General features: G+C 48.9%; 3 protein-coding genes across 3 annotated transcripts; 1 reads left to right on the forward strand and 2 right to left on the reverse strand.

Annotated features, from left to right (window-relative positions):
* Nucleotides 1-16,570: 16,570 nt before the first annotated feature.
* On the reverse strand, nucleotides 16,571-18,908 carry EV420DRAFT_421482 (MFS general substrate transporter). The gene is made up of 14 exons (XM_060482040.1): nucleotides 18,369-18,908; nucleotides 18,297-18,313; nucleotides 18,226-18,245; nucleotides 18,162-18,171; nucleotides 18,092-18,111; nucleotides 17,878-18,035; nucleotides 17,655-17,821; nucleotides 17,518-17,602; nucleotides 17,406-17,467; nucleotides 17,273-17,348; nucleotides 17,184-17,218; nucleotides 17,069-17,130; nucleotides 16,932-17,010; nucleotides 16,571-16,882 (listed from the first exon to the last, which is right to left on the reverse strand). The coding sequence occupies exons 1-14, from the start codon at nucleotides 18,608-18,610 to the stop codon at nucleotides 16,701-16,703; spliced, it is 1,215 nt and encodes a 404-aa protein (XP_060321655.1). The 5' UTR covers nucleotides 18,611-18,908; the 3' UTR covers nucleotides 16,571-16,700.
* Nucleotides 18,909-19,542: 634 nt separating this feature from the next.
* EV420DRAFT_1754600 (uncharacterized protein) lies at nucleotides 19,543-21,662 on the forward strand. The gene is made up of 11 exons (XM_060480487.1): nucleotides 19,543-19,624; nucleotides 19,679-20,059; nucleotides 20,129-20,141; nucleotides 20,193-20,247; nucleotides 20,302-20,499; nucleotides 20,548-20,630; nucleotides 20,680-20,784; nucleotides 20,836-20,895; nucleotides 20,950-21,037; nucleotides 21,093-21,406; nucleotides 21,457-21,662. Exons 2-11 carry the CDS (start codon nucleotides 20,022-20,024, stop codon nucleotides 21,502-21,504), a joined length of 1,002 nt encoding a protein of 333 aa, XP_060321656.1. The 5' UTR covers nucleotides 19,543-19,624; nucleotides 19,679-20,021; the 3' UTR covers nucleotides 21,505-21,662.
* A 334-nt stretch (nucleotides 21,663-21,996) lies between these two features.
* On the reverse strand, nucleotides 21,997-24,716 carry EV420DRAFT_1654167 (phenylacetyl-CoA ligase; the record flags this gene model as incomplete). The annotated part of the gene is made up of 18 exons (XM_060478794.1): nucleotides 21,997-22,056; nucleotides 22,118-22,189; nucleotides 22,250-22,355; nucleotides 22,408-22,465; nucleotides 22,517-22,565; nucleotides 22,614-22,683; nucleotides 22,744-22,767; nucleotides 22,820-23,015; nucleotides 23,066-23,195; nucleotides 23,247-23,280; nucleotides 23,329-23,408; nucleotides 23,467-23,584; nucleotides 23,635-23,759; nucleotides 23,804-24,134; nucleotides 24,186-24,234; nucleotides 24,290-24,316; nucleotides 24,372-24,386; nucleotides 24,545-24,716. The coding sequence occupies 18 exons, from the start codon at nucleotides 24,714-24,716 to the stop codon at nucleotides 21,997-21,999; spliced, it is 1,716 nt and encodes a 571-aa protein (XP_060321657.1).
* Between the last annotated feature and the right edge of the window lie 410 nt (nucleotides 24,717-25,126).

Below are 25,126 nucleotides of genomic sequence, written 5' to 3' on the forward strand. Positions count from 1 at the left end.
CATATGGTGCTGCCTCCCACCGTGTATGGCTGCAGAGCCCATGACAGAGTCCCAGTGATATGGTCCATGGCGCGAGGTAATGCCGTGTGGGTGTGTGACCGAGCAGGTCATGAATGATGTGGATCAGGTATGAGGAATGATGATGAGAGTTGAATGACGAGTTGATGAGATAAGATAAGATAAGATAAGGCAAAAAATAGGGGTGAATTCATGACAGGAAGAGCACAATAAATAAGAGAAGGAGAGAATATAAATTAAGACACACCAGATATTGGTGAGTGTTGACCAACGCTGCTTTCATCTCATAATCAGAGGCGCAGCTGAGCTGTCGAATATCAAAGTAACGACCAATGTGCATATGAGCCCTGCGCAGGTTGTGGCAAAACTCCTCGAGGGGGATAGCATATGAGACGGCGAGGGCATCTTCAGCGACCATGACAAGTGATGGTGACAGTGATGAGAGTACGAAATAAAATGAGAGGTAACAAGAGGACGACCCTTGCATACGACACAGAGGTGGAATGAAAGAGAGGATAAGGAAGAAAGAGGAGAAAACGGGCTGGAGTCAGTTTAAATATTCTCAGAAGTTCAGCGTGACATAAAAAGAGAAAAGAGAACATAAGAAGTTCCCACTGTCATGAGAAGCTGAAGATGCTACATGACTCAGGGCTTCTTTCCACATGAAAAGAAGTTGCCATGGTAACCAGAACCCATTAGAACCTACTGGAACCCACATGCACAGACCATGGAAGGTCCGAAGCTTAGTGAGGGGGATATGACACATGCGCAACGCATTCATATGTGTAATTTGCAAATCCTGTGAATCCAAATGTGTGTCAATCCACTAAGTAATATTAGAGTGCATACCCGGCATGGAGCGACATCTGTTGAGTGTTAGCCACTAACTCTATCGACTTAGATCGTACTAAGGTCGCTACTCGCACTTCGGTAGACGACGCTTTAGCAAGTCAAAGACGACGCAAGTCGATGGGACAGATAGTCACGAAGGACGGAGTTCGATATTAGGTAGATTAAACCTTAGCCGAAGCTGGGGTTCAGACCAGCTGAGGCTCTACTTAAATACACGTGAGTATTCTAAAAATACTACTGCGCAGTCAGTCCGTGATGATCGCGCACTGCGTAATCCGGCTGACTAAAGAAAAGAAAAGAAAAGAAAAGGAAAGAAAAAGAAAAAGAAAAGAATAACCGTAACATTACCCCCTCCTTAAGACTCATTCGTCCCGAATGAGAATATAACTCCTTCCTTCCACATCAGCGAGTCGAGGGTCTCCCTTCTGCTTTAAAACAGGATTGATTGGGCCTCCGCTACACCGTAAAGAGTCACTTCGTGTGTTCGGCCTCCAACCCTCTCTCCCCCTGGACTCAGGTTCCTATAACTCCTGAGCCACCTTGCGCCGGTTAGGCCTCGACTGTCTGTCGGGATTCACAATCCCTAAGGGTTCAGTGCTCGTGATTGAGCAGTGGAAATCCCCTTCTACACCGTAAGAAATGGCCTATCTAGGCCGCGCTCGTCTGGAGCGAATCGTTTGAGTCGGTTCCCTCGCTCGAGGTAGATTGTCGTGATTGTGAGTAGAACGACCAGGTATCGTCGTCTGTGTCGTCATCTCTATCGGACTCGGTGTCCCAATTCTCCCTTATACGTTCAAGGTTTTGGAGGTTGACCTCTTCTTCTTCTTCAGGACTGTCGTCGGGAGGGGCGATATGGTCAATGATGTCGGAGTGGTTTGGATTTGTACATTCCGAGGAATGCACCGTTTTGATGTCGGTGACACATGGGGAGTAGGGATTATGGTATTCGACAGGCAAATTGCGTGGTATCTTGTTGTCGAATCCGATTGTCCTTCCCTTGTTGTTCACCATCCAAATCATTTTTTGGATTCGGGCCTCATAGTCGTTGACGAGGTCCTCGGCGTTGGCCATGTCGGAACACTTTACCCATGAGTTTTCCTCCGCCGGGTATCCTTTCCAGTTGACGAGGTATTCTGTGATGGTGCGACGAGTTCGTCCGCGACCAATAGCCCGATCTCTTTCTCCAACGATTTGTTCAATCTCATATTCTTCTTCTTCGTCAATAAGTTCGGGAGGCGGTCGCTCAGGTTGTGGTTGATTGGGGAACTCTGGAGTCTGGTATGGAGTTAACAGCGATTCATTGAATCGGTTATGTATGCGCCACTTCGTGGGGAGCTTCAGTTCGTATGCTGATGCTCCTTTCTTGGCCACGATTGTAAATGGTCCTACTCTCCTGTCTCCTAGTTTCTTTGTTGGACGAGGGAGGTTTAGGTTGGTAGAATCCAACCACACCTTGTCGCCGACTCGGTAGTCCCGTGCCTTTCCTTTGTGCTTATCATAAGCCCTCTTCATGGATTCTGCCGCTCGCTCGAGCGATTCTTTCGCCTTTTCCTGCACTTCTTGAATCCCTTGGACGAGTTTTGAGGCAGCTGGTACCGCGTCCGGGCGTTGCACTGCTTTGATTACTTGCCCATCATGCCCGAAAACAACTTTGTACGGGGAGAAGCCCGTGGCTGAGTGTTTTCGGTTATTGTGAGTGAATGCAGCAAGAGGTAACCAGTCGCTCCAATCGTCTTGGCGATAACTGACAAACATTTTGAGGTACTTCTCAATTTCTTGATTGACCCTCTCGGTTTGTCCATCCGTCTGAGGGTGGTATGCCATGGAAGGGTTCCCAGTTACGTGAAGAAGGGCGTAGAATTCTTTCATAAATTTGGACACAAAGACCGCTCCTCTGTCGGAGATGATCTTTTCAGGCATTACTCCGTAAGGTACGTAGACGTAGTCCCGTAGGATTTTTGCAAATCCCAAGGACGACAGCTCCTCGGTGCACGCGATGGGGATAATGGTTTTAGAAAACCTGTCGACTAGGACGAGAATGGAGTTATTTCCCTTGGAGTCCGGAAGTTTGGTGATCATATCGACCGAAATGTGCATCCATGGTCGATCTGGAACCTCGTTCGGGTGGAGGGGAGCCCTTTTTGGGCGACGATCTGCCTTTGTTCGTTGACAGACTTCGCATCCCCGTACGTACGCCTCTACTTCAGAGCGCATTCGGGGCCACCAGTAATCCCGTAGAATCAACTCTTTTGTCTTTTCTATCCCTGGATGCCCGGCGGTTGCATGATCATGTCGCAAGGCGATGATCTCCCCTCGTAGTTGCCTGTCCCGGGGTACATAGATGCGTCCATCGTACCATAATAGTTCTTGGTCCCGGGAAACCCCTTTTTCGTGGTTGAGGGAATCAGAAATTCCCCGATCCCACTTGCGGGGGTCATGAGTGGCCACCCTGATCTTTTCGTGTAAGTCCTCCGTGGTTGGCATGATCAGGGCCCTGAAATGAGCGGGCTTTAAGACTGTCACGTCTTTATTATCGTCCTTCCCTTGATTGTGATCTGCTCGTCGAGATAACAAGTCGGCTTTTCGGTTCTGAGCCCCTGGTTTATGATGTAGCGTGAACCGGTATTCAGCCAGTTCCGTCACCCACCGGGCTTGTCGTCGATTGAGCTTCTGGGGCTTCCGGAAGTATTGGAGATTGGAGTGGTCGGTCCAAATCTCGAAGTCCTCTCGAGCCCCCATGAGATACTGTCGCCATTCTTCCAGCGCGAGCATAATGGCAAGGAGCTCCTTGTCATAAATTTTATAATTGCGCTCGGTGACCGACAGAGCCTTAGAGAGGAAGGCTACCGGTCGCCACTTCTCTTCCTGCCACTGGGACAGTACTGCCCCGATTGCCCCTTCACTGGAGTCGGCCTCTACGTGGAATCTGCCTTCATCGAGCGGAATGGCTAAAACCACGTCTTTTCGGAATAGCTCCTTCAGTTCTTCGAACGCCTTTTGTTGAGACTCTCCCCACTTCCATTCCACCTTTCCGGTTAACATGGTAAGCGGTTTGACATGCTTACTATAGTCCCGAATGAACCGTCGATAAAAATTGCAAAAGCCTAGGAATGATTGTAATTCCTGCTTCTTCGACGGGACTGGCCAGTCAAGTAGACCCGCGATCTTGACGGGGTCCATGCGAATCCTCCCTTCACTAATGAGAACGCCCAGGTACTTGGTTTCTTCGACCTCGAACTCACATTTCTCCGCCTTCAAGAATAACTTGTTGTCACGGAGTATTTTGAGCACTCTGCGCACGATACGTCGATGATCTTCTTTGGTCTTGGAGGCGATGAGTATGTCGTCGAGATAGACTGATACCTCCCCGGCGGTTATTAGATCCTTGAAAATATCGTTCATCATCCACTGAAAAGTGGCCGGAGAGTTCGTGAGCCCAAAGAACATAACCAGGGGTTCATAGAGACCCCGATTGGTCCTAAAGGCGGCTTTCCACTCATCCCCGTGCTTTATCTGGACGTTGTTGTATCCCCAACGCACGTCTAGCTTGGTGAAGTATTTGGCCTGTTTTAGGCGGTCCATGAGTTCCCCGATGAGTGGTAACGGATAACGATTCTTGATAGTCATCTCGTTAAGCTTTCGGTAGTCTTGCACTGGGTGAAGTTTTCCGTCCTTCTTCTTAACAAAGAAGAACGGAGACGCCATGGGAGATTTGGAGGGCTGAATGCGACCGGTGGAGAGGTTCTCGTCGAGAAACTTATCCAACTCCTCTTGCTCCGTTGGATTGAGCGGGTAGACTTTACAGTCCAGATTAGCGTTGGCGTTGGGAATCAGCTCAATGGCGTGGTCCCATGGTTTTCGTGGGGGTAGTTCATCGAAATTCTCTTTTGCGAACACATCCTCGAAATCCCTATATTCCTTGGGAACAATTTCTTCAAAGGATTTTGCTTCCTTGCGGGCGTTGGCTTGGGCAGCCAGTTCGTTGGCTTTAGTACCCATGGCTCGTACATGAAACGCTTCTTCGAAGTCGATCACTAGGATGGTATCTCCTTCCTCATATTCGTCCCACTTGGATGATGGATCCGTATCAGGCAGGGAGAAGGGAATCTTTCGACAAGTGCAGCGAGCTAGGGTGACCGCTCCGGTGTCCCAGTCGATCAATGGGTTGTGTCTTTGCAGCCAATCATGGCCGAGGAAAAGGGGAGTGGAGCCTAGATCCACTACGGCTAGCTCGATCCGTTCCACGTGGTCCCCAATGCGAAGCCGTACCTCGGCATATTCAGTGATGTCACCTCCTTTATTGCGGGTGCCATCCGCATTATATACCGGGACCGGTCGGGCCGCCTTTTTGAGATTAAGGGTGTGACTTTGGGCCCAGACGCGGTCTATCAAGCTGCCCATAGCGCTGCTGTCCACCAGCGCCTTTATGGAGTGCGTTTCTTGGGTGTCTAACGTTTCCAATTGCACGGTAATCGATACATTGCATCCTTTCCTTCCTCGTATATACATGGGTGGTTTAGTGAGATCCTCCATCCATTCCCACTTCTCTCTCGCTTCAGCGGCCGTTTCAGGTTGTTCCTTGAGCGCTTCCCATAACTCCGTTGTCACCTCCCCTGTTCGTCGAGGGTGTATCCATCGATGAAGGGCGGCGAATGCGGCGGACTCGTTATTGGCCAGTCGTAACGCCCTTCGGGTCCAGTGCGGACCGAAGGGCTGGTAATACGTGTCCAGGACGGGTTTGCGGCCCTCGCTCTTGAAAACAGGTGCAGGGGTCACAGGAGACCTCCCCTTCGGCTTGTTGGTCGGAATGTCGGACCGCAGGTGAGCTTCTTCATCCTCTACTTCTTCCACGGAAACTGGCGGTGTCTTCCCTCGAAGTGGCATTTGGTCACCAGGACGAGAAAGGTCCCGAGGTGGCACTTGGGCGCCCTTGGTAGTCAAGGTGGTGGAGGAGGGCTCTCTGCCCTTTGTTCGGCCCTGGCCTCGGGCGCTTGTGCGCGGCGTTGTAACCTCCACTTCGAATCCGTACTTACTGCTCTTCCTAGACCTGGCGGTACTTCGGGCTGCCCTTCGCGGGGGCACACATATTGGCTCCCTCGAGGGGTCTGCACTGTTGGCCACCGGATTGCCCTCGGCTACTAGGGGCAGGTGGTCCCTCGAGTTCCCAGCCTCAGCTGCTTTTCCGACGCTTCCTGCGAGAACAGACGCCTCCACATACGGGGACGCAGGCCCCGCAGGCTGGGCTGACGGCCTTTCTCCCACTCCGGGGTGACCTCCCCACGTCTGGGGTGCAGTCGAGACTCGACCTAGGGGGCTCTGCCCTCGAGGGGCTTTCCCTATACGGTGAGCCGGGGGTTCCTGAGCTCGGACGGCCCCTAGGGGTTCAGTACTGAGCGCAGGCTGCGCGGAGTGGCGGAAATCCCCTCCTACGCCGTTGGTGTTGTGCGATTCCTCATCCTTAGTTTCCTCGACTGGTAACGCGGCGAAAAGGTTGGTATATTGATCAAACGGAGTACCTACATACGTAGTATAAGTCCGACTAGAAGTACATGAGCGCGCACCAGTGGAAACTAAGTCCTTAGCCGACGCCGTCGAATCGCTTATTTCGACGCCGGCTCGTCTTTTGACGACTTCTCCTTCTCGTCCTTCACTTCTTCGACCTTGGTGTCCTTCCCGAGTTCTTCTTTCTCTGCTTCAGCGAGTAAAAGGCGCAGGCGGGCGACGTTGGGCTTTTTGCGAGGGGGGAGCTTGACAGGAAGCCACTTTGACTTGTCGTCGGGGCATTTATGTTTCGGGCTCCACCCCGTGTTCCCACACTTGAAGCAGCGCTTATCGGACCGAAGTTTGTCGATCTCCATTGGCTGTCCTGCTCCACCATACGTGGTTCCCGTGGCGTCCTTCTTGTCGCCGCTAGAACCCGATCCCTTCGATTGATTGCCTCGACCTGAACCGCCTTGGTTCGGGGAGGTCTTACTTGCGAGGCCCTGGGCCACGTCGTACCTGTAGTTGGCGTCGATCCGTAGGACTCACGCCTTCCATTGCGCATAGGTTGTGGGGCGCTTGTTGTCCCCATGCATAACCGTTTTGCGTACCGTCGATCTGATTGCCGCTTCGACCGCTTCAAACATCTGCTTCTCGTCGCCAAACTCCCCGCACTTGTGGGCCAGGCGCTCGAATTTAGCGAAGAATTTGACTGCGGACTTGAACTCCGACTGTCGCACCTTCTTCCATTCGGCCTTCCATATCGCAATCTCCGCCACTTCTCGGAATTCCTGCGTGATGTCGCGGGAGAATTCTGCCCAAGTGGGGAACCTCCAGTGCCCCTGGTCGTCCCGATAACGATAGTATTGGTCACCCCACCACTGCTTGGCCTTCTCCCATAGGTATCCCTGCGTGAAGGTGATCCGATAAGGGTTTTGGCCCTGATCGTTCATCGTGAAGTGGAGGGGGAAAACCTGGAAGTACATTTCACAGTGGTGGAGGAATCGGTTGATGTCCTCGGATTCCCCAGTGAAATACTCCGGCTGCGTGATGAGTTTAGGTTTGACGTCATTCCACGGGTTATTATCTTTCCCCGCGGCTAACGTCCATGGGGGAATCGGGTCCGGGGGCGATGGCATATGTGGCGGTACCGGGGGGTTAGGCGGCCTCGGTAGCGATCGAAGTTGATAATTGTCCCCCGGCGGGGGGTAGTCGCCCGGGTAAGCGGGTTGTCGTGGAGGCTGCGGCGGTGGTCGAGACGGGACCGTGGACTGCTTTCCCTTGTCCGAGGGCCTGGCTCCTGGGTCATCCATATCGTCATCGTCAGGCCCTGCTCCAGCCCAGAACTGCTCGGTTTCGAGCGGGTTGGGCATTGGTTGGGGGCGGTGGTACGGCGCGCACCCAGGCTGCGGTGCCTCGGGATTCATCGTATTCCATACGATGGCGGCCTGGTGCCATGTTTCTACTTCGAGGATGTTTTTCATGAGGTATACATCCCCCACGCTCTTCGCGCTTTGGTAATCTTCCCCCGCGTCCGTAAACATCCACTGGGGATCCTTCTCCATGTGCTCCATGATGATTTCATACAGTCCATGCCAGGGGAGTATGTTGAAGATACTAGGCTGAGGGGTCGGGCCCCTGAGGATGACTTGCGCCACCACCTCCATCACCGTCTGTTCGAGGCTCTGGTTCAGGGGCCGACTCGGCATCCTTGGCCGCCTGCCTCTCTCGGGCAAGGCGGTCAATCTCCCGGTTCCTTCTCCACCTCCCGATGTCTGAGTCTCCGTCAGTGATCTCGGCCTGGTAGGCGTTCCAGGCTCTCCTCTTTGCCTCGAGGTCGGTACCTGCTCTTCGAGCGGCGCCTGAGTATCGAGTGGCAGCGGCGCGGATTCGATTGTCCACCTCGGTGGGGGTGGCGTCGGGCTCGAGGGGGAGGTCCCACCAACCATTGGGTCCCTGGAGGGCGTCCTCCTCTGCTCTTCAGATGCGTGCATCATGCGCTCTGCCTCGCTCCATTCAGGCCTCGACTTCTGGGGCGAGCCGGGCAGTTCGGTTGAGTCCGAGGGACTCGACATACGTGTGATAAAGGAGCGGCCATGGACGCTGGGAGAGCGGGACGGGATCGGCGAAGGCTCTCGAGGGGACCGACGGCTCCCAATTGGCGACTCCGGCGAGTCGCTCGGCGGCGGTAACCGTTCCAAGTTCGTCAGGGTCGTAGTCTGGGTACTCGTTCCAAAGCTCCCCATCCGTCTGCTCGTTCGAGGAGACAGCGGGAGGGACCGTTGGGCCCTCGGTCCTTGGAGGGACCTGGTCGGGCTCTCCTGTGGGCGCGATTCTGGCCACAGGAGTTTCTTCCCTCCTGTCTGCATAGACCCAGCTTGTTGCGGGGTGCCAGGCGACTGGCTCTCCCCTATCGGTCGGCCAGGACCTTGGAAGAGACTGTGGGTGAGCTGTACTGGTGGAAGCTGCGGAGGCTCCGAGGCCAAGCTCGCCGGAATCGCTATCGTAGTCGTCCTCCTGGGCGACCCTGTATCTTCTGCTCTCACTCTTCCAGACTGCGTCTGTCCACTTGTTCCCCTCGTCGGTGTCTCTGGTATAGGTTGCATCTTCCTCCTCACCCGGGTAGAGGTCGTTGAGGAGGTCGTCGAGCCGGGTTCTTTCCCACTCGGTGAGCTCGTCCCCTTCGAACTCGGTGTTAGTTTCCTCCTCATCGTCGACCAGATGCCTGGTGCCTTGTCCTCGGCCTCCGTCGGTGCTTGACTCGCCTTGGACTGTAGGCTGGTCAAAGAGACCTGGTATGGGCGAGTCTCCTCTGTCGAGGAGTACGCCCCGGGTATCGGTGATGTCGATGGAGTCGGCTGGTGCACTGGAGGCGCTTCTGTAGGAGTCGGTGCTCGACTCTGAGTATCGCGAGCTGTGTCGCGACGATGTGTAGAGGGACCCTCCAGATCCCCCGGAGTTGTTGGATTCGACATCTCCTAGTGTCTGCTGGGATGCCGATGGAATGTCGATTACCGGCGGTGGGTATGCCGGGGTATTGGGAACGTAATGGAGCGGGAGTTGTGCGCGGACTTGTCTCCACTGGCAACAACGGTGAAGTTGGTACAAAGTAATGGAGAAGAAAAAGAGTATGAAAGTCGTGAAGACGGCGAGAATGGATTCTGACCAGGGCATTCATCAGTGGATCTATCCTCGGCGTAAGTCGACGATTGACCATGCAAGCTGATAAACAGCGAGTATGGTGAGGACAATGAGAAGGGCGATAATCAGGCTAAGGTCGGTCTCGTAGTTGGATCCGTTCATTAACTGGATTTCGCAGGATTCGTCGGATGGAGAGCTCGTTACTATCAATAACGCGATGGTTAAGATAGAGGCGAGCTGAAGGGCAAGTATGAAAGGTTTCGTGTTCTTAATGATGGCGTAAAAATCCGACCCAGAGGAGCAGGAGGAGTCCTGCAAACACTGGGGATGGGACGTATACGCAGGCGAGGAATACTCGAAGGATGGTTACAATAACCAATCCAAGAGGATCGTTCAGGAGGAATTGCAGCACAGAGAGTGCCACAACGATGAAGAGAATGACCGGGAAAATGTTGGGCAACGGTATGTCGTTGGGCAATGGAAGACGAGCTTCGGCTAAATGTTAGCCACTAACTCTATCGACTTAGATCGTACTAAGGTCGCTACTCGCACTTCGGTAGACGACGCTTTAGCAAGTCAAAGACGACGCAAGTCGATGGGACAGATAGTCACGAAGGACGGAGTTCGATATTAGGTAGATTAAACCTTAGCCGAAGCTGGGGTTCAGACCAGCTGAGGCTCTACTTAAATACACGTGAGTATTCTAAAAATACTACTGCGCAGTCAGTCCGTGATGATCGCGCACTGCGTAATCCGGCTGACTAAAGAAAAGAAAAGAAAAGAAAAGGAAAGAAAAAGAAAAAGAAAAGAATAACCGTAACATTGAGGCAGAAGCAGCATATAATAAAATAATCTGAGTGGAGCACATGGCTTAGACTTAGAGCAGCACACTGGTGTCATTTAAGTGTGGAGTATCAGTGCTCTGACTCACACCCTATGCATCCCTCAGCAGCGTCTCGCTCAAATAAAATACACTGAAAAGATAATATATTTATGGAGCTTTGCGCAACATTGATCTATGACGCGCAAACCCTGCCAGTCTGGCAATCACCAAGAGACATCATTCAGAACCAAGGACCACCCAGTCCAAGCCTCCTGAGAGGGCTTCGGCTGACACGAGAGAAACCCTGTACCCAGAATGAAATATTAAACTAAGAAAAGGTTGTGCAGCAACCAAATAAAAATACCAACTTGCTAGCGATGTGTGCGACAGAGGAATTAAAAACAAGGAGCCAATTAGGAGAAATATTCCGCATGATGTGGCAACTCTAGACCTTGCCAAGAAGAAAGAGCAGCATGTTACTGAGCACTAACTCAGATGACTGACTCAGGATATTAATTGGTGACCATGCGGTTGACGCGTCATGGAGAGAAAATGGCTCTGGGGTGGAGCATATCTATTTTTGATATTTCTATTTATATAATTAGCTGTAGATAAAAGCGCAGTAATTAGAAGTAGGTAGGAAGCTTTCGAACCCCTGCAGTTGTGACACAAAGCAGAGAGCCTAGTGCACAACCAAAGGACTTGTGTTTGTAGCTTCGAGCGAGAGAGTATTATTGGATCTAGAATTATTTTGAGATGCTTGAGAGGTCGTGAGGCATGCCTTGCTCACGCATGATGCCTAGCTTGATTCTGGACAGTAATTGATTGTGCTCAACTCAGAGAAATATTGTATTGTGATAACTTGAATGTGCATTTGTGTTTGCGGAATGTGTTTGTGAATTCTGAGTTGTTGCAAGTAGCAGAGGTTCGAACCCTTTGGCTTGTCAATACTCTTTGAGGGTTTTTGGTTTATTCCCAAGTAGCATAGGTTCAAACCCTGTGGCTTGTGGACGTGTTTCTGTGTTTCTGTGTCTCTGGATCGCATAGGTTTGAACCCTGTGGATCTATGAAAGGTTTCTGAAGTGTTTTCTGCTTAGAGCGTGAAGCTTTAAGTCGTGTGTAATTTGTTTGACAGGTTGTGGCCATCTGTGTGTCACATGCAACATCAATTGAGGGTTGTACATTCTTGTGGGACATTTGTGGGCTTGTGAAATATTACTTTTGCCTCGAGGCCGAGCGATACATATTGCTCACCTCCTGTCCTAAAAGCATTTGGACTTAGAGAATTCTGTTGAGCTAGCGCGCTATTATATCTTGAAGAGTGCAAGACATCTTTTAATTCTATTGTTATTGTGTGCTTGCATCGCACATCTCCCCCAAACTACTGAGATTCTGTGTGTGTGTGAGTGTGAGAGTGGGTGTGTTTAGTGTATCTACGCTATCGCATTTCGAGTTTGGCATGCACAGAGCCTCTTCACCAGAACAGTCTGAGCACAAGATCAGGGTCGGTTAGAGCATGGGGCCCATAACCTGACGAAGTCTAAATTAATATACTCAGTCATAATGATGACAAACTTGATATATTACCTGATGAAGTCTAAATTAATATACTACATCAGAAGTAAGTAATAGAATAAAGTAATAAGTAAGAAACATACCTCAGTCGTAATGATGATGAACTGAGGAAACAAGAAAGGAACAGTGTTGCGACTGCAGCCTATTTATGCGTGTAATTTTGCAATCTAACATGTTTTACATGCATACTGAGATATAGTGAGCGAGCGGACTCAAACTACACGTCGACACTAATGCTACGTGGTGCAATGATATGGAATATAACTTATGGCATAAGAAGCAATGGGATTCTAAACAGGACTTAGTCACAGCACTGTACCTGACGGGCATGCGTGATGAGAAGGCCAAACCCTATACCCAATGCCTTAGGCTTTAACTTACAAGCATGCTCGTGGGAGCTAGATAAAACCTTGAAGATTGCAGTGACACTGAGAATACTTAGCACGCTCGCTAACTGTGACGCGTCGTACCTGAAAATCCAGGGAAATCCTTAAGCGAGATGACAGATATCACTGGCACGAGCTTGGGCAATGGGCTTCGGCCGAAGTCCACGAGCCCACGTTCCATTGTTCTGAGTCCCATTGTTAGAAGACTCACTTGTTGCTGTGTCTATGAGAAGCCTCTGTGAATCCAAGAAAGAAGTCTTGAACAACATACACCAGGACTGATAGTTCCGGGCACCTAGACCTGTCAGTCGCTAGAAAACAAGCCTGCGGGTGTCAGGAGAGCACCTCTTGGCATGCGTTTAGCGAGCTCACTATAGAAATGAGACTAAAACTGGGAAGTCCGACTCGGATGCTCAGTAAGGCGGTGGTGGCAACGTGCTACGCATGTAGGAGTCTGGGTACTGCATGACATTTGTAATTCTAATTCCCCTGTAGTATAAGTAGGCGGGTTACAGTAGGTAGAGGCCAAGTTTCGAGCCCCCGAGTTCCCGTGCACGCGTTGAAGGCAGTACTGTAACAAAGGATCAGTTTGTGACTTCGAGCTGTGCATAGAATTAGTGAACTCACTCAGAGAAATACAAGATACCCTTTTGATAAGACTTTTGAGAACTTAGTCAGAGTGAATATGAATCAGTGACGCTGTTTCTGTTCTGTTAAGTGTGATAAGTCTGTTCGGAGAATGTGTTGAAGTGGAAATCTGAGATCTGTTCTGTTCTGTTCTGTTCTGTTCTGTTTCAGTCTGTTCCGTGTCAGTTCTGTTTGAAGTTCCGTTTCTGAATCTGTTTCCGAGCGCTTCTGAAGTGTTCTTGAGTCGAGATAACCTGCTGGAGTTAGTTGGAGAACCCCTACATACAGTTGTGTAGTGAGCAGGTTAAGTCAGTGCTTGCCTGTGGTGTTCTTTTTAGCGAGCTCACTAAAGTTTCAGCGTGTATTGCCTCTGTTTCTGTCAGGATCAGTGTCCCTTGTGTATTATAACTCAAATCTGCCTTGAAGGTTGCGTCGCGCCAGTGAACGACCTTCCTGTAAAAAGTTCCTAGACTTAGGAATTCATTAGAGAAAGCTTAGCTTCACTAAGAGCACTGAGAATAAGAGAAACTCCTCAAGATATTGAAGTATAGTTGGACCGCATTAGAAATAATCGCTCCCCTTAGAACTTATGAGGGTGATTGTAGTTTGTGTAGTTGTGTGAGTGTGTGTGTGGGTTTTTGAGGTTCGCCTTTTAGCCCGCTCACTATTCCACAGGTGCCCACAGTCAGCCTCTTCAACGGGCGGCGCTACGTGGCTGCCGCTGTGGAGGCTTCAAAATATAATATATACAAATATTCTAATTACAGTATCTACAGGTGCATGGTTGTATCGGTATTTACCTCAACAGTAGATTGGTGTGGGGTCTGGTGGTAGTGGAGTAGTTGTTGGTCCACTTGCAGAAGTCGCAGAGGTGGCAGGGCAGGGTATAGTACCTTCTATGTACCCCCACAATCCTTTCCTCTTCAATAGTTCAGTAAGCTGAAGTTTCCACAAGGCGTAGTTTTTCCTGTTGAAGTGGCTATGGGTATCAGGGAGGATTGTAACTCCTGACGTAGTCGACAACATGTTAGGAGTATGTGTTCAATAGTAATGGTTGGGCAAGTGTGGGCAGTGGGCAGTAGTTGAGTCGTTGATAATAAACATTTCGCTGCGTATCCTTTTTGACTGAGCTATAGGCTACAGGGCACCATAACCTAAAGACAAAGGATATAAGTAATGATCTCAGTCAGGCACAGCGAAGGTGGAATGACTGTATTGAAAGGTACTGTACCTAAAGATAAAGAATATAAGTAATAATCTAGTATGAACGAGTGTGAGTAAGTTATAAGCTAGAGACAGTAAGGTATACGTACCTCAGTTGGGCACAGCAAAGGTGGAATGACTGAGGTACTCAGGTATCAACGGCTAAGCTATATAGTGATTGAGTCAAGGACAGGAGGTAAGATATATATAGTAAGTAAAACGAACGATGGGAGAAAGATAAGGAAACTTGGTATACTGTACGGATATCCTCCAACACTTCAGGCATCCAACCTGACTCCAATGAGATGCTCAAAAGGCTTAATCCCGTCACAGGAGACCAGACCAGAAAGATGTCATTTCCAATTTGTTATTAGTGCCTATTTTGGAAATACTACTATACTTGTACAATCGAAGGACTATTTACCTGATTGTAATAGCGGAATGACGCAGACTGCAATGCATCAGAGTAAAGGAGTCCCATATTATCCCTTGCAGAATGTAATTTGATGCTTGAACCATGAACAACAGTGATAATGAGTGTGAAGTTTCTTACATCCTAATTGGGAAGAAGCTGACAGCTTAACCCGCTTAAGCTGCATCTGAGCTGGTCAAAATATCAAGCCGAGCGGCAACGAGCTGTTAGCCGGTTCTCTTAGCGCTGCTCGGAAATTCCCAGCTAAGCTCGGCTAGCTCGGCAGCTCGAGCCGGACTGGCGGCAACACTAGTGGCAGTGCCGGTTTCAGGGTCTTGGCGTTCATGTCCATATTGAGACCTTCCAGCCGAAATTCGATTCGTCTTACCTTCGACTCTGTCATGCCACTTCAGTCCCTCTTTCGGTTCTTTCAAAGTATGCTAACAATGCCGAACACGGACCCTCCCCGTCTTCCACCCCCTAGTATCCCGTCTGAAGCTGGTTTGCTCTTTTTCCCCAAGACCTCAGACAAAGCCAGTCTACGGTCTTTCCAGCCTTACGATTCCTGTAACCCCGAGGACGCATGGGAATACAGGCGACGACCTCCTTGTAACCCTGGTGGAGTACTATCAGCGTGTTGTGACCCCGCTGCGGCACCAGTTTATGGTCGTTTACTTTCAAGGTTGACACAAGAAGGCTTGTCGGAACTACCTTGTTATGGAGCGACAGAGGGATGTCACGGTTCGCAAGGCCAGAATGCTCGCTAATAGGTCAGCTTGCAATTGTGTAGACTTATACTACCCCTTTCACCATCAACCTGCCCTCCAGCTCGAAAACAAGCGAAGAAACATCCGAGCCTTTTTGAGTCCCACCTCCACTTGACAATATTGCATATTGCCATCTCCCTCCGCCGCAAGGTAGATGCCTTCGATGTACTGGAACCCAGGAACCGGCAACCCTAACGCCTCCCGCTTCCTCCACCTTCTTGATCGGCAACTTATGTGTTTTGGCTCGTCTTGTGTCTCACTCAGATATGTCTCCCTTTTGATGACAAAGGCTTTTAGTATGGGCGTGTCATTTGGGAGGCTATAAAACTGTGCACCAGAGCAGTTTGCGCTATGTGGACGGACCCCCTGCAGTGGGCTGTAGAGAATGACACTGACTATGGGCCGCCTGCTATGAAGAGCAAGTACGAGGCTGCCTGGGAAGAATTCACCCGGAGAGCTGGGAAATACCGAGTCGTGATTCTGTTTCCGACTCGGACAAGCTCAGTGAAGAAGCTGACAAGTCGATGAACAAGTCGATAAACGCACCGAAGAGATTGACAAGCTCAACAAGATATGTAACTCCCTGCGTCCGCAGGTTGCCGAAGCACAGTGATAAGGACCAGATTTAATGCGGCGGTTTTGTACTCTCCGATATCACGAAAGCCCCTCATTCGTGCATCAGATTAACGGTGGATACAATAGCTTCGATTTCTACCAGTTAATCTTACATCTTAAATGCTGCCGTGGTGAATCGAGTCGCGACGAAAGTCTGGCTGGAGATCCGAGTCGTTCGTAATGATGGCCCTCACGGAGTTTTGAAACGGTGCTTATATGCCATACTTCCATCTTTTCAGGAACATCGCAATGTTACGCTTGCGGCCTACTGTGTTATTAGGGGTATGTATCGTAGGACATGGGACCGAGGAAAGAGACCTATGAAACTAAAGAATCTACGACTGGCACTTCGGGTGACGAGAAAGCCGAACCTCATACCCAAAAACCGGCTGCGTAGACAAAAAGAAAAAAGAAAACTAAATAAGATTGACCTAGCCAGAGAAATAATCCATCGTCTTCTACATCATTCTTCACTCCTCTAGGCGAACGAAACTGATTAGACAAACTTCACGCCGCCCTTCCTTCGCACCAGCGCCTGTCGAGCAAGTATAAGGCAAAGTGTGCCAGCCATGATCACGACCTATATTACAGACGTCTAAGTTTCCACAACCCAAAGTTGATACCCACAGTCTACTTACGCAGGCAAAAGTAAGCGCGCGCCACCAGATGTAGTTTGGAGAGGACAGCAACGCGCCCGCGATTGGATTGCCCGTCAGGAGTGCCAAACCAATGAAGAAGCACGATATGCCTATCCGAAGCCTGCCAAAAAATCAGCACGGAAAATTCACTAGACCGTGAGCTTACCCTATGTCATCTAATGTGGGACTCCGAGTGAACGCCGCCACAGCTGGAGACGCAAGTGTCAAAAACGCGCCAGAAACGAATCCATATACCAGCCCGAATAGTGTCACTCCCGCAATGGTTCTGACGCCGAGAAGAGCCCACAGCATTCCGGCTGATATGATTCCACTTGGAATGATCACTGGAGGAATATCAGACTGGATTGAATTGGTCGATGGTATTCCACTGACCATTTAACGGCCCGTACTTGTCGGCTAGGAAGTTGGGCATGAATCGCCCGAAAACGGCACCGGCATTAAGGATGGGTAGCTATCATAGGACAGTTGTGAGTTACTGATAGAACTGCAAATAAAACGTTACGACGCACCGTCCAAGTCAGGAAGTTAGGGTCTACTCCGTGAGTCTCAGAGAAGAGCTGAAGGTAGAAATCTGTTAAAGATGCATCAGTCTCTCGGGATGAGGCGGACACGGAGAAAATGCACAAGGAATGAATATCCCCCAAAATCCTAGAAAGAGCCTTTCGGGAGTTGGTAAGAACACATAAATTACAGGTACCGGCGATACAACCCACCCTATATTCGTCACCCAATATGGGGTATCGTGTATTATCTGACTCATGTCCACTGGATTGCGTTTGCGAGTCGGCCCTAGAAGTGTAAATGAGTGAGATGCCGAAACAGCAATGATGTGTAGAGTTGTCCTACATCTTGGCTTCATGATCAAGTTCGCGATGACCAAGAAAACGATATTGATGAATGCAATGAAACTAATATAATGTGAGATGGATCTCGCCATAAAAATAGCTCGCCAGCTCACCGAACAGCCCAAGGAAACCCGAGACCCTCCCTCGGGAATACCTTATTCAGGATGATAGGGTAAATGACGCCCCCGAGGGACCCGCCTCCAGAAAACGTTAGTAAATATCGCTGGAGAATCGAAGAGGAGGCATGTACTCGCTACAACAATGCCCATGGCGACAGCTCTCCTCTTCCGGAAATAGTGCGACATGATGCTTAACGCTGGTAAGAACATGCAACCCATCCCGATACCCATGCCAAAACCCTGTGCCAATAAGGCTTGGTAGAATTGATGAGGCTTAGCGAGGGAGAGCATAAAAGATCTAACAAAAAGTAAATATGGATCAGTTCTGAAGATGTTACGTAGCAATTCACTCACGAGAAAAGGAGAAGGAGGCTGCCGCCAATCATGAGAGAATGGAAGTAGCCCTGGTCGAAGAGTTTCCCGGAGAAAACACCAACGGTAAACTGGAGGCATAGCTGGACGGAACCGATCCAGCTTATCCTGGATGGCGAGTTTCCGGAGAGGAAAGATTGCTATTTCGAATGTCAGTATTTCAAGAATCAGCTCTTCAAGGACAGGCGTCGCGTACGGTATAATAGGCTTGATAGACTATGGTCCATGAGCGACATGGTCAAAGATTAAAAGCGAATAGAACAAACCTCCAAAGGACTAGTGAAATACCCGGTCAAATTCCTGGTTGGAATAGTACAAGAGCGGCTTTACCTGAATATTTCCAAAGGTGCCTAGTAGTATGTGTTAGAGTAAGCACGTTCGCAGAAAGAGGCCACGCGTACACATTGCGACCAGAGATCTGAAAGCACGAGTTTTCAGCGTGGCGTAAGCCAACAACAGAGGGAAAAACCTACGCGCCACAGACTGTTAACCATCCTTGAAGTGTTCCTTCCACAAACTGAGGTGCACTTGGAGGCTCCTCGATTGGAAAGACTTTATCCTTCGCATAGGCCTTCTCGCTGATTGTGCTTCCTGCTCGAGTTCCAGGCTGCGATCCTATTTGAGAACCCTGAGCCCTTGAGCCCTGGCCGAGTTCTATGTCTCCTGAGTCGTTCTCAGTGGAGGACGAATGTCGAGGGGAAGGCTCGGAAGACATGGCACAGAGATGGCTCGATGCAGAGAGGTGGTTAAAGAGATAGCCGCCTGTAGTGCATATCGATACTGCATGCCGAAAGGCATGGAATTTCTTCGCATACCAACGAAATCACCGGGCGCTGTGTGAAAGATCAGAAAGAATTCCGATGACGGAAGAATCTAGGGTAGAAGAAGCTGCTACTGATGTCCGTTGAAGGAGAAGCATTAAAGGTTCACGGGCTGATGGTACTCTTTAAATCGCACGTCCGGTTCCAGTAAATTCGAGGGTTATCAGGTATCGCCTCGGGTCCCATCAGAATCACAGTTACAAGGGGAATTTCCCCTTTTACTGATGCTGTGGACCAACTTGCATAGAGAGTACGTACTAATAGAATTCATTTTCACCGATCTATTTTTGCAGTACCACGGGACTGGCTTTTGTCTAATCAGGAACTCGATATCGCGGGGTCAGTGACGTTCCTTGTTTTGATGGCCTCCTTCTGAGTTATGCACATTCAATGCTGCCGAAGTTGACTATCACGGAACTGAGTTTCAATGCCAAATGATAAGCGGGAACCATAACCTATGACTGTAGCACAAGAACGCTTTCCGCTTTGAAGCTTTTCTTGTCGATAGTGCTCAAAACGTGGCCATAGGTGGCTATCGCATGACCGTGATATCAAAATTCCTCGCGGCTCGCATCAGCACTGGCATGTGGTCGCCAGTTTACATTGCAGAATGTTTATCTGACTTGGAAGTCTGTGAAGTACACTGAGTGGATGGATGTGTATCTGATAGATCAGACTTACAGTGTCAACGACACATTCTTCCATCAACGATCACCTGGGAAAAATTAATGAACAACGACGGTTGGCCAACAGTCGACAGCTCGAAAGGACCGGCCCGCCGGCTACTCAGAAAGACATCGCACGGGATTCTCCGTGTTTGTGCTTGCTTAGTACACTCTTCAGCACATCAGGAGAAACGCAAATGCTACGTAGCCATGTGCCAAGCCTACGTACTGATAGTATATCCAGTATGTGTCGAACAGCAAGTGACAATCCCACTCTGATCTCCCTTCTTCTCGCAGTTTATCCCCGGGATAACTTTAAATTTTACGGTACATATTAACCCACCGGATCCGCTTCCGCTAACTTGGTCCGAGAACTTCTTTTCAACCAGTAGATCGGAATCATGAGAATGAGTTTGATGGATCAATGCACTGACCACATGAAAAACGTCGAATCGTTCCTGGTTAGAGGAGCTGGACTGCGATGGTTTATTCAGCTCGGTTTCGTGGCGTGATGAAACTCTGGCCACCGGCGTTGGTTAGTTATTCGAGAGTTCTTTCAGATTTCTCACGATGACTGTCGGGAATATATGTATAAGTTTTTTCCTCCCTTCAGGACGACTACAACAACCCCAGATACAACATGCAGCCTGTTCCCGCAGGTTATCCTATAGAAAGGCTGTAAGTCATCATTTTAAAATTGATTAGTTTGGTATGTACTGATACTAACACTGGATCATCTCATTTCAGGTCTGGACCTTTGGTTCGTCAATTTTTTTGTTTAGTCCCTCCAGTCCCTAACATGACAATCCAGATCGTCGCCTATCTCTTGCACTGGGGACTTTTCGGGACCCTTTCTGTGCAGCTCTGTGCGTCGCTCCGAGTCACTATTCAGTAGATTATTTCTGATACATTCCCGCTAGATCTGTACTATCTGGCATTTCCGAAAGACAGACAATTTACAAAATACCTTGTCTATGGAATCTACATTGTCGAGTTTGTTCAGACGATGCTCGTCACTCACGACGCCTTTGCAATGTTCGGTTACGGCTTCGGTGATATCGAGGCCCTCACTGATATGCATTTTGATTGGCTCACTGTCCCCATCATGAGCGCTGCAGGTGCGTGCAGCATTTTCTCGCTATTTCCTGTTATTTATCAGAGTACAGTCGCTTGCGTCGGACAGGTTTTCTACGCGTACCGAATCTTCGTATTGTCAAAGTCTCAAATTGTCCCGATATTTGTCACCTGTGTTCGTTGCCGTATTCTCCCCCCTGACAGTCTAGTTCATCTATTTACAGGTATCGTTGACCAGTTCCGTGGCAGCTATAATCACAGGCGTCTACTCTTTCGAAGCAGGCAACGTTACGAAACTCAATAATCGGAAGACGTCTATTGCCGTCGGGGTGAGTAATTGATTAAGCATCTCGTGTTCACCGTGCTGATCCCATATGCAGATTTGGTGCGGAGCCTCCGCCTTATGCGACATTGTTATCGCTATCTGTATGACTTACTACGTGAATTCTTTCTCTTTTTCAGCTATCTTCATTGATCTTTACCCTGTTTCGTAGCTTATGCGCAGCGACACTGGTTTCCGTCGTACCCGGATGCTTGTCACGAAGTTGATTCGTCTTACCATTGAAACGGGAACTGTGACAGGTATTTACTTTACGCCTTTCACACTCATCATGAGATTGACATCATTCACATTTAGCCGTGGTGGCTCTGCTCAACCTTATCCTCTTTTTTGCCTTCCCTCATCAGACTTTCTACGGGACCCCGGCCCTGATCATGCCCAAGCTGTATGCTAACACTGTTTACATGGTACTGAACTCGCGCATCCGGATTTTGGGTGGACGGGATACCTATACGTCTTCAATGGACATGAGCATCACGACCACCATGATACGGGACACCAATTCCCAATCAACACAAGGCACGCGGAGAATGGATGGGAGACAAGGGGCACCAGTGGTTGCTATAACTAAAGAGGTATTCAACGATGATTATGAGATGAGGCGAATGAATGTCAGTCACCGTGATTTACATGCTTTACCCGGAGCTGATTTTCCTCCAAGGATAAATCACAGGACAAAAGCGTGGGCTACCCTGATCATAACTGTTGAACTACAACCTTTGAGCCGACATCATATGCGGGAACCCGCCATAATTTATTTAGCTTGTCTTGTTGTAAAAATCATCGATACCAAGTTTATAACCAAACTTACTAAAGTGTCCCACTCGGGAAGATGGACATTTGCGACGAACCTGAATATAAGCATAAACATAACATTTTAGGAGCATCGTTCGAACTTCGCGAAGATCTAAAATTCATGCTGCCCACCAGAAATAAATTTCTGGAGCATGCAAATTTTTGTTAAATCACTGCCAAGATCGTCCTCCCAAAACGTTACCTTATTGTGCGCATTCTGCTTTCCCTCAAATTCTCATCTATCCGGTGTGACTTAGCTTGCACAGTTATCTACAGGATTGCTCTCTGAGCTCATCTTTTCAACTTCATATACAAAATTTGTAACGATATTTATTCAACGAAAAAAGCTCATGTTTGACGAGCGTAAATCAGAAGGCACAGACGTGCATATGAATCTTTCGTATATCTAAGCCGCAACCTTTAATCCATCTCGAAGGACCCGTCGAAGTAGCTTTCCACTCGGGCTCTATTGATATTAGCGATCGATAAGTGCCACGCTAAACTCAGGTAGTAATAAATTTACTCACCTTTGGAACAGAATCTACAAAGCGAACGCCACCGGTAAGCCACTTTTCTTTCACTTTGTGCTCGGCAACATGCTTTGGGTTCGCCCAGCGTCAGATTAGGGTAACAAATCTTTCGAGAGCTGGTTCGCTCACCTGCTTGATCTGTTCTTTAATGGCTTCCGGATCGCCACCATCGGCGATCATTTGGCGTGCTTGCGTGCTGGGAACAACAAATGCCAAAGGAAGTTCACCAGAGTATCTATTGAATAGGCTGAGTGAAAGTCTATAATTAGGACAGCAACCAGGCTTACTCGTCTGCGATGGGCACTACACAGACGTCAGCCACATGAGGATGGCTCATGAGGTGATCTAGGATAAGGTTTAATAAAAAAATATACGCGTAGAAATGAATATGTTTACCCTCTATTTCGGCGGGGGCAACTTGAAAGCCGCGGACTTTGATAAGTTCCTATGAAAGTTGAAGCGCAGACATGGTGTTGCTCCGGTGTAAACTTACTTTAAGCCTATCCACTACGAACAATTCTCCAGACTCGCTAAATCTAACTTCGTCTCCGGAACGAACCCACCTTGAACAAAAAGAGATTGAGCATCTCGATTCTACAGGGAGACGAATTTTGAGTTCTTACCCGTTAATGAAGGTGGATTTTGTGCTGAAAAATAAGCCGTTAGGAGATACGTATTTGGAGAGCGGAGAAAACTCACGCTTCCTCGTCTCCAACATATCCCAAACCCACAGAAGGTCCGGTCATGACTAGTTCTCCTGTTTCTCCCGCAACAGCGAGTGTTCCGTCAGCCTTGACGACCTTAGCGACGAAACCCGGGAGCATTGGGCCGCATCCTCCTGTACTAATTCGCTGGTCGACCGGCTGTATTGCAGCAATGATGGTCTCTGTCATACCTATAGAGGGGGTCAGACGGGAGTTAAGGTTTTTGATGGATGGGGCTTACCATAGCCTTGGGATATAGCGGCGTTTGGGAAGACTTTTGTGGCTTGATGCATGAGACCGACGGAGAGAGACGCGGCTCCGGTGAAGATTAGTTTAACGTGGTCAAAGTTGCGAGAAGCCACCGAGGGATCCTGTGATAATGAGTGATTAGTGCATATCTACTTGTTCGGATTCTTACCCACCTTGCAAATTATGACCACATGGGGTGGGACAAGACTGGAGGAAAACAGTTATACAAGGAAAATAATAATAAATGTTTCGTACTAAAGATGGGCGATGCGATACTTCGTTATGCTTGTGAGAAAGCTAGATAGGCTGAATCTCGGCACAACATCAACAGTCATCTTGTGATATGTACTGGTCAGAGATGCGCAAGCTCGAACAGTTCGGTTTGAAACATACCCCCAGGAACAAGGCCCAGTATATCTTTGGAGCATCGTCAGATTGTACGAAGAATACATCAAAGAGCATGCAGTCCTCACGTTTGCGATCAGACCGTAAACGTGAAAAAAGGGCAATACTTGGGGAACAGTGAGCGCCGGTGAAACGTGGAGGTTGATATACTTACACCCCGTAATCACATCCCCAGCCAAAAGAGCCCATTTCTCAGGTCCCCGAGGTTTTCCATTTTCTCTCTGATGAGCTGTCATCTGAAGGATGTTGGCAATAACAGCATAATGAGAAAGCGCCACCGCCTGTGAGGAAGATCAAAAATATAGGCAGTATCAGATCGTGACACACCCGTACGTGCCTTGGGTTTCCCGGTGGTTCCGGAGGAGAAAAAAAGGAGAGCAACCTTTTTCTTGCCTTCACCTGGAGCCAACCGCTTCTCCGGAACATGAGCAGATGATTTCTCTCCATGTGATACCAGTTCCGACACCATAGTGTAGGCCGAACTAGGATTAACGGTTCCGACATCGAATAATAGAATTGAACTTGCAGGGATACCAAATGTATTCGCTGCAGGGGTGACGACATTGAGGAAACGCTCGTCGGTAAGTATTCTAGTTGCCTTTGTTAGCGATAACAAATTCTCTAGCTCCTCAACAGTGTAAAGGGGATTCGCAGCCCTAAAAAAAGGGTTGAGTACAAGTTGTGTAACCCGTTGGAAGGATACCCACGCGATTGTCGCTCCAAGTCGGTGGATAGCCCATGTCGCAACGACATAGTCTATAATATCCGTGAGCTGGTCCTGCTGGCTCGCAGGTCGGTGGATTTCACGTACCGATATGATTGGGGCTGAAAAACAATACTACACGATAGATGTGAGATTGTTTTGTCACGTAATGAATTAATCATTGACTCACCAACATCGCCTTCCTCTAAAGACGAGATATTAAAGTGAATTTACACTCTGATTTTAGATCCTGGGGAATCTTACTAAGGTTACATTCACCATGCAGGCCTTTCGTCAAGTCGTTACTGCGGGTGCGCAACTGTATCAAAACGTTAGTCATCTTGCGATTTTCATTTCAATTACTGGCCTCCTTGAACGTGTATTCCCTTCCGGTAACATCATCTATGAGCCAGACTGCATCGTCCCCTTTCCTCATTTCACTCAACGGATGGTTGTAATCATCGAGGAGGAACTGGGGTACAGTAAGGTCATCAGGAATGAACGGTAACGGAATAGAGGATCTGAATTCTGTCATGGCTGCAGGGAAGGAGGATGATGATAACTACTGCCCCCGCATGAAAACATTCTCCATATAACGACCTTAACTCGAGCACGGGCTTGATGGGCTAAAGGCTTAGCTGGTTCAAGAATGACGTGTGCTGTGGGCGCTGGCTCCGACTTGATTGCGAACCGCACGAAGGCTATCGGTATCATGATGATGATGGGACAACTGAATGGGGGGTAGCAAAATAATAAGTGCAATTTCCGTCGTGATCATCAAAATGTGCATCAGAAAGCGCACGGTGACTGAGGAGATTGAATCATGATAAGTTCCGCAATGCAAATGGATGGAAATCCGAAGATGATCATTTGCTTGCCATGCGATGTTGTAGGCGCTGTGGCATCTATAGGTCCGCAGACAATCTTCTGATTAAATCCACGGAA

This window comes from Desarmillaria tabescens (genome assembly GCF_030435595.1).
Source record: "Desarmillaria tabescens strain CCBAS 213 chromosome Unknown EV420scaffold_197, whole genome shotgun sequence".
Taxonomy (NCBI): Eukaryota; Fungi; Basidiomycota; class Agaricomycetes; order Agaricales; family Physalacriaceae; genus Desarmillaria; species Desarmillaria tabescens.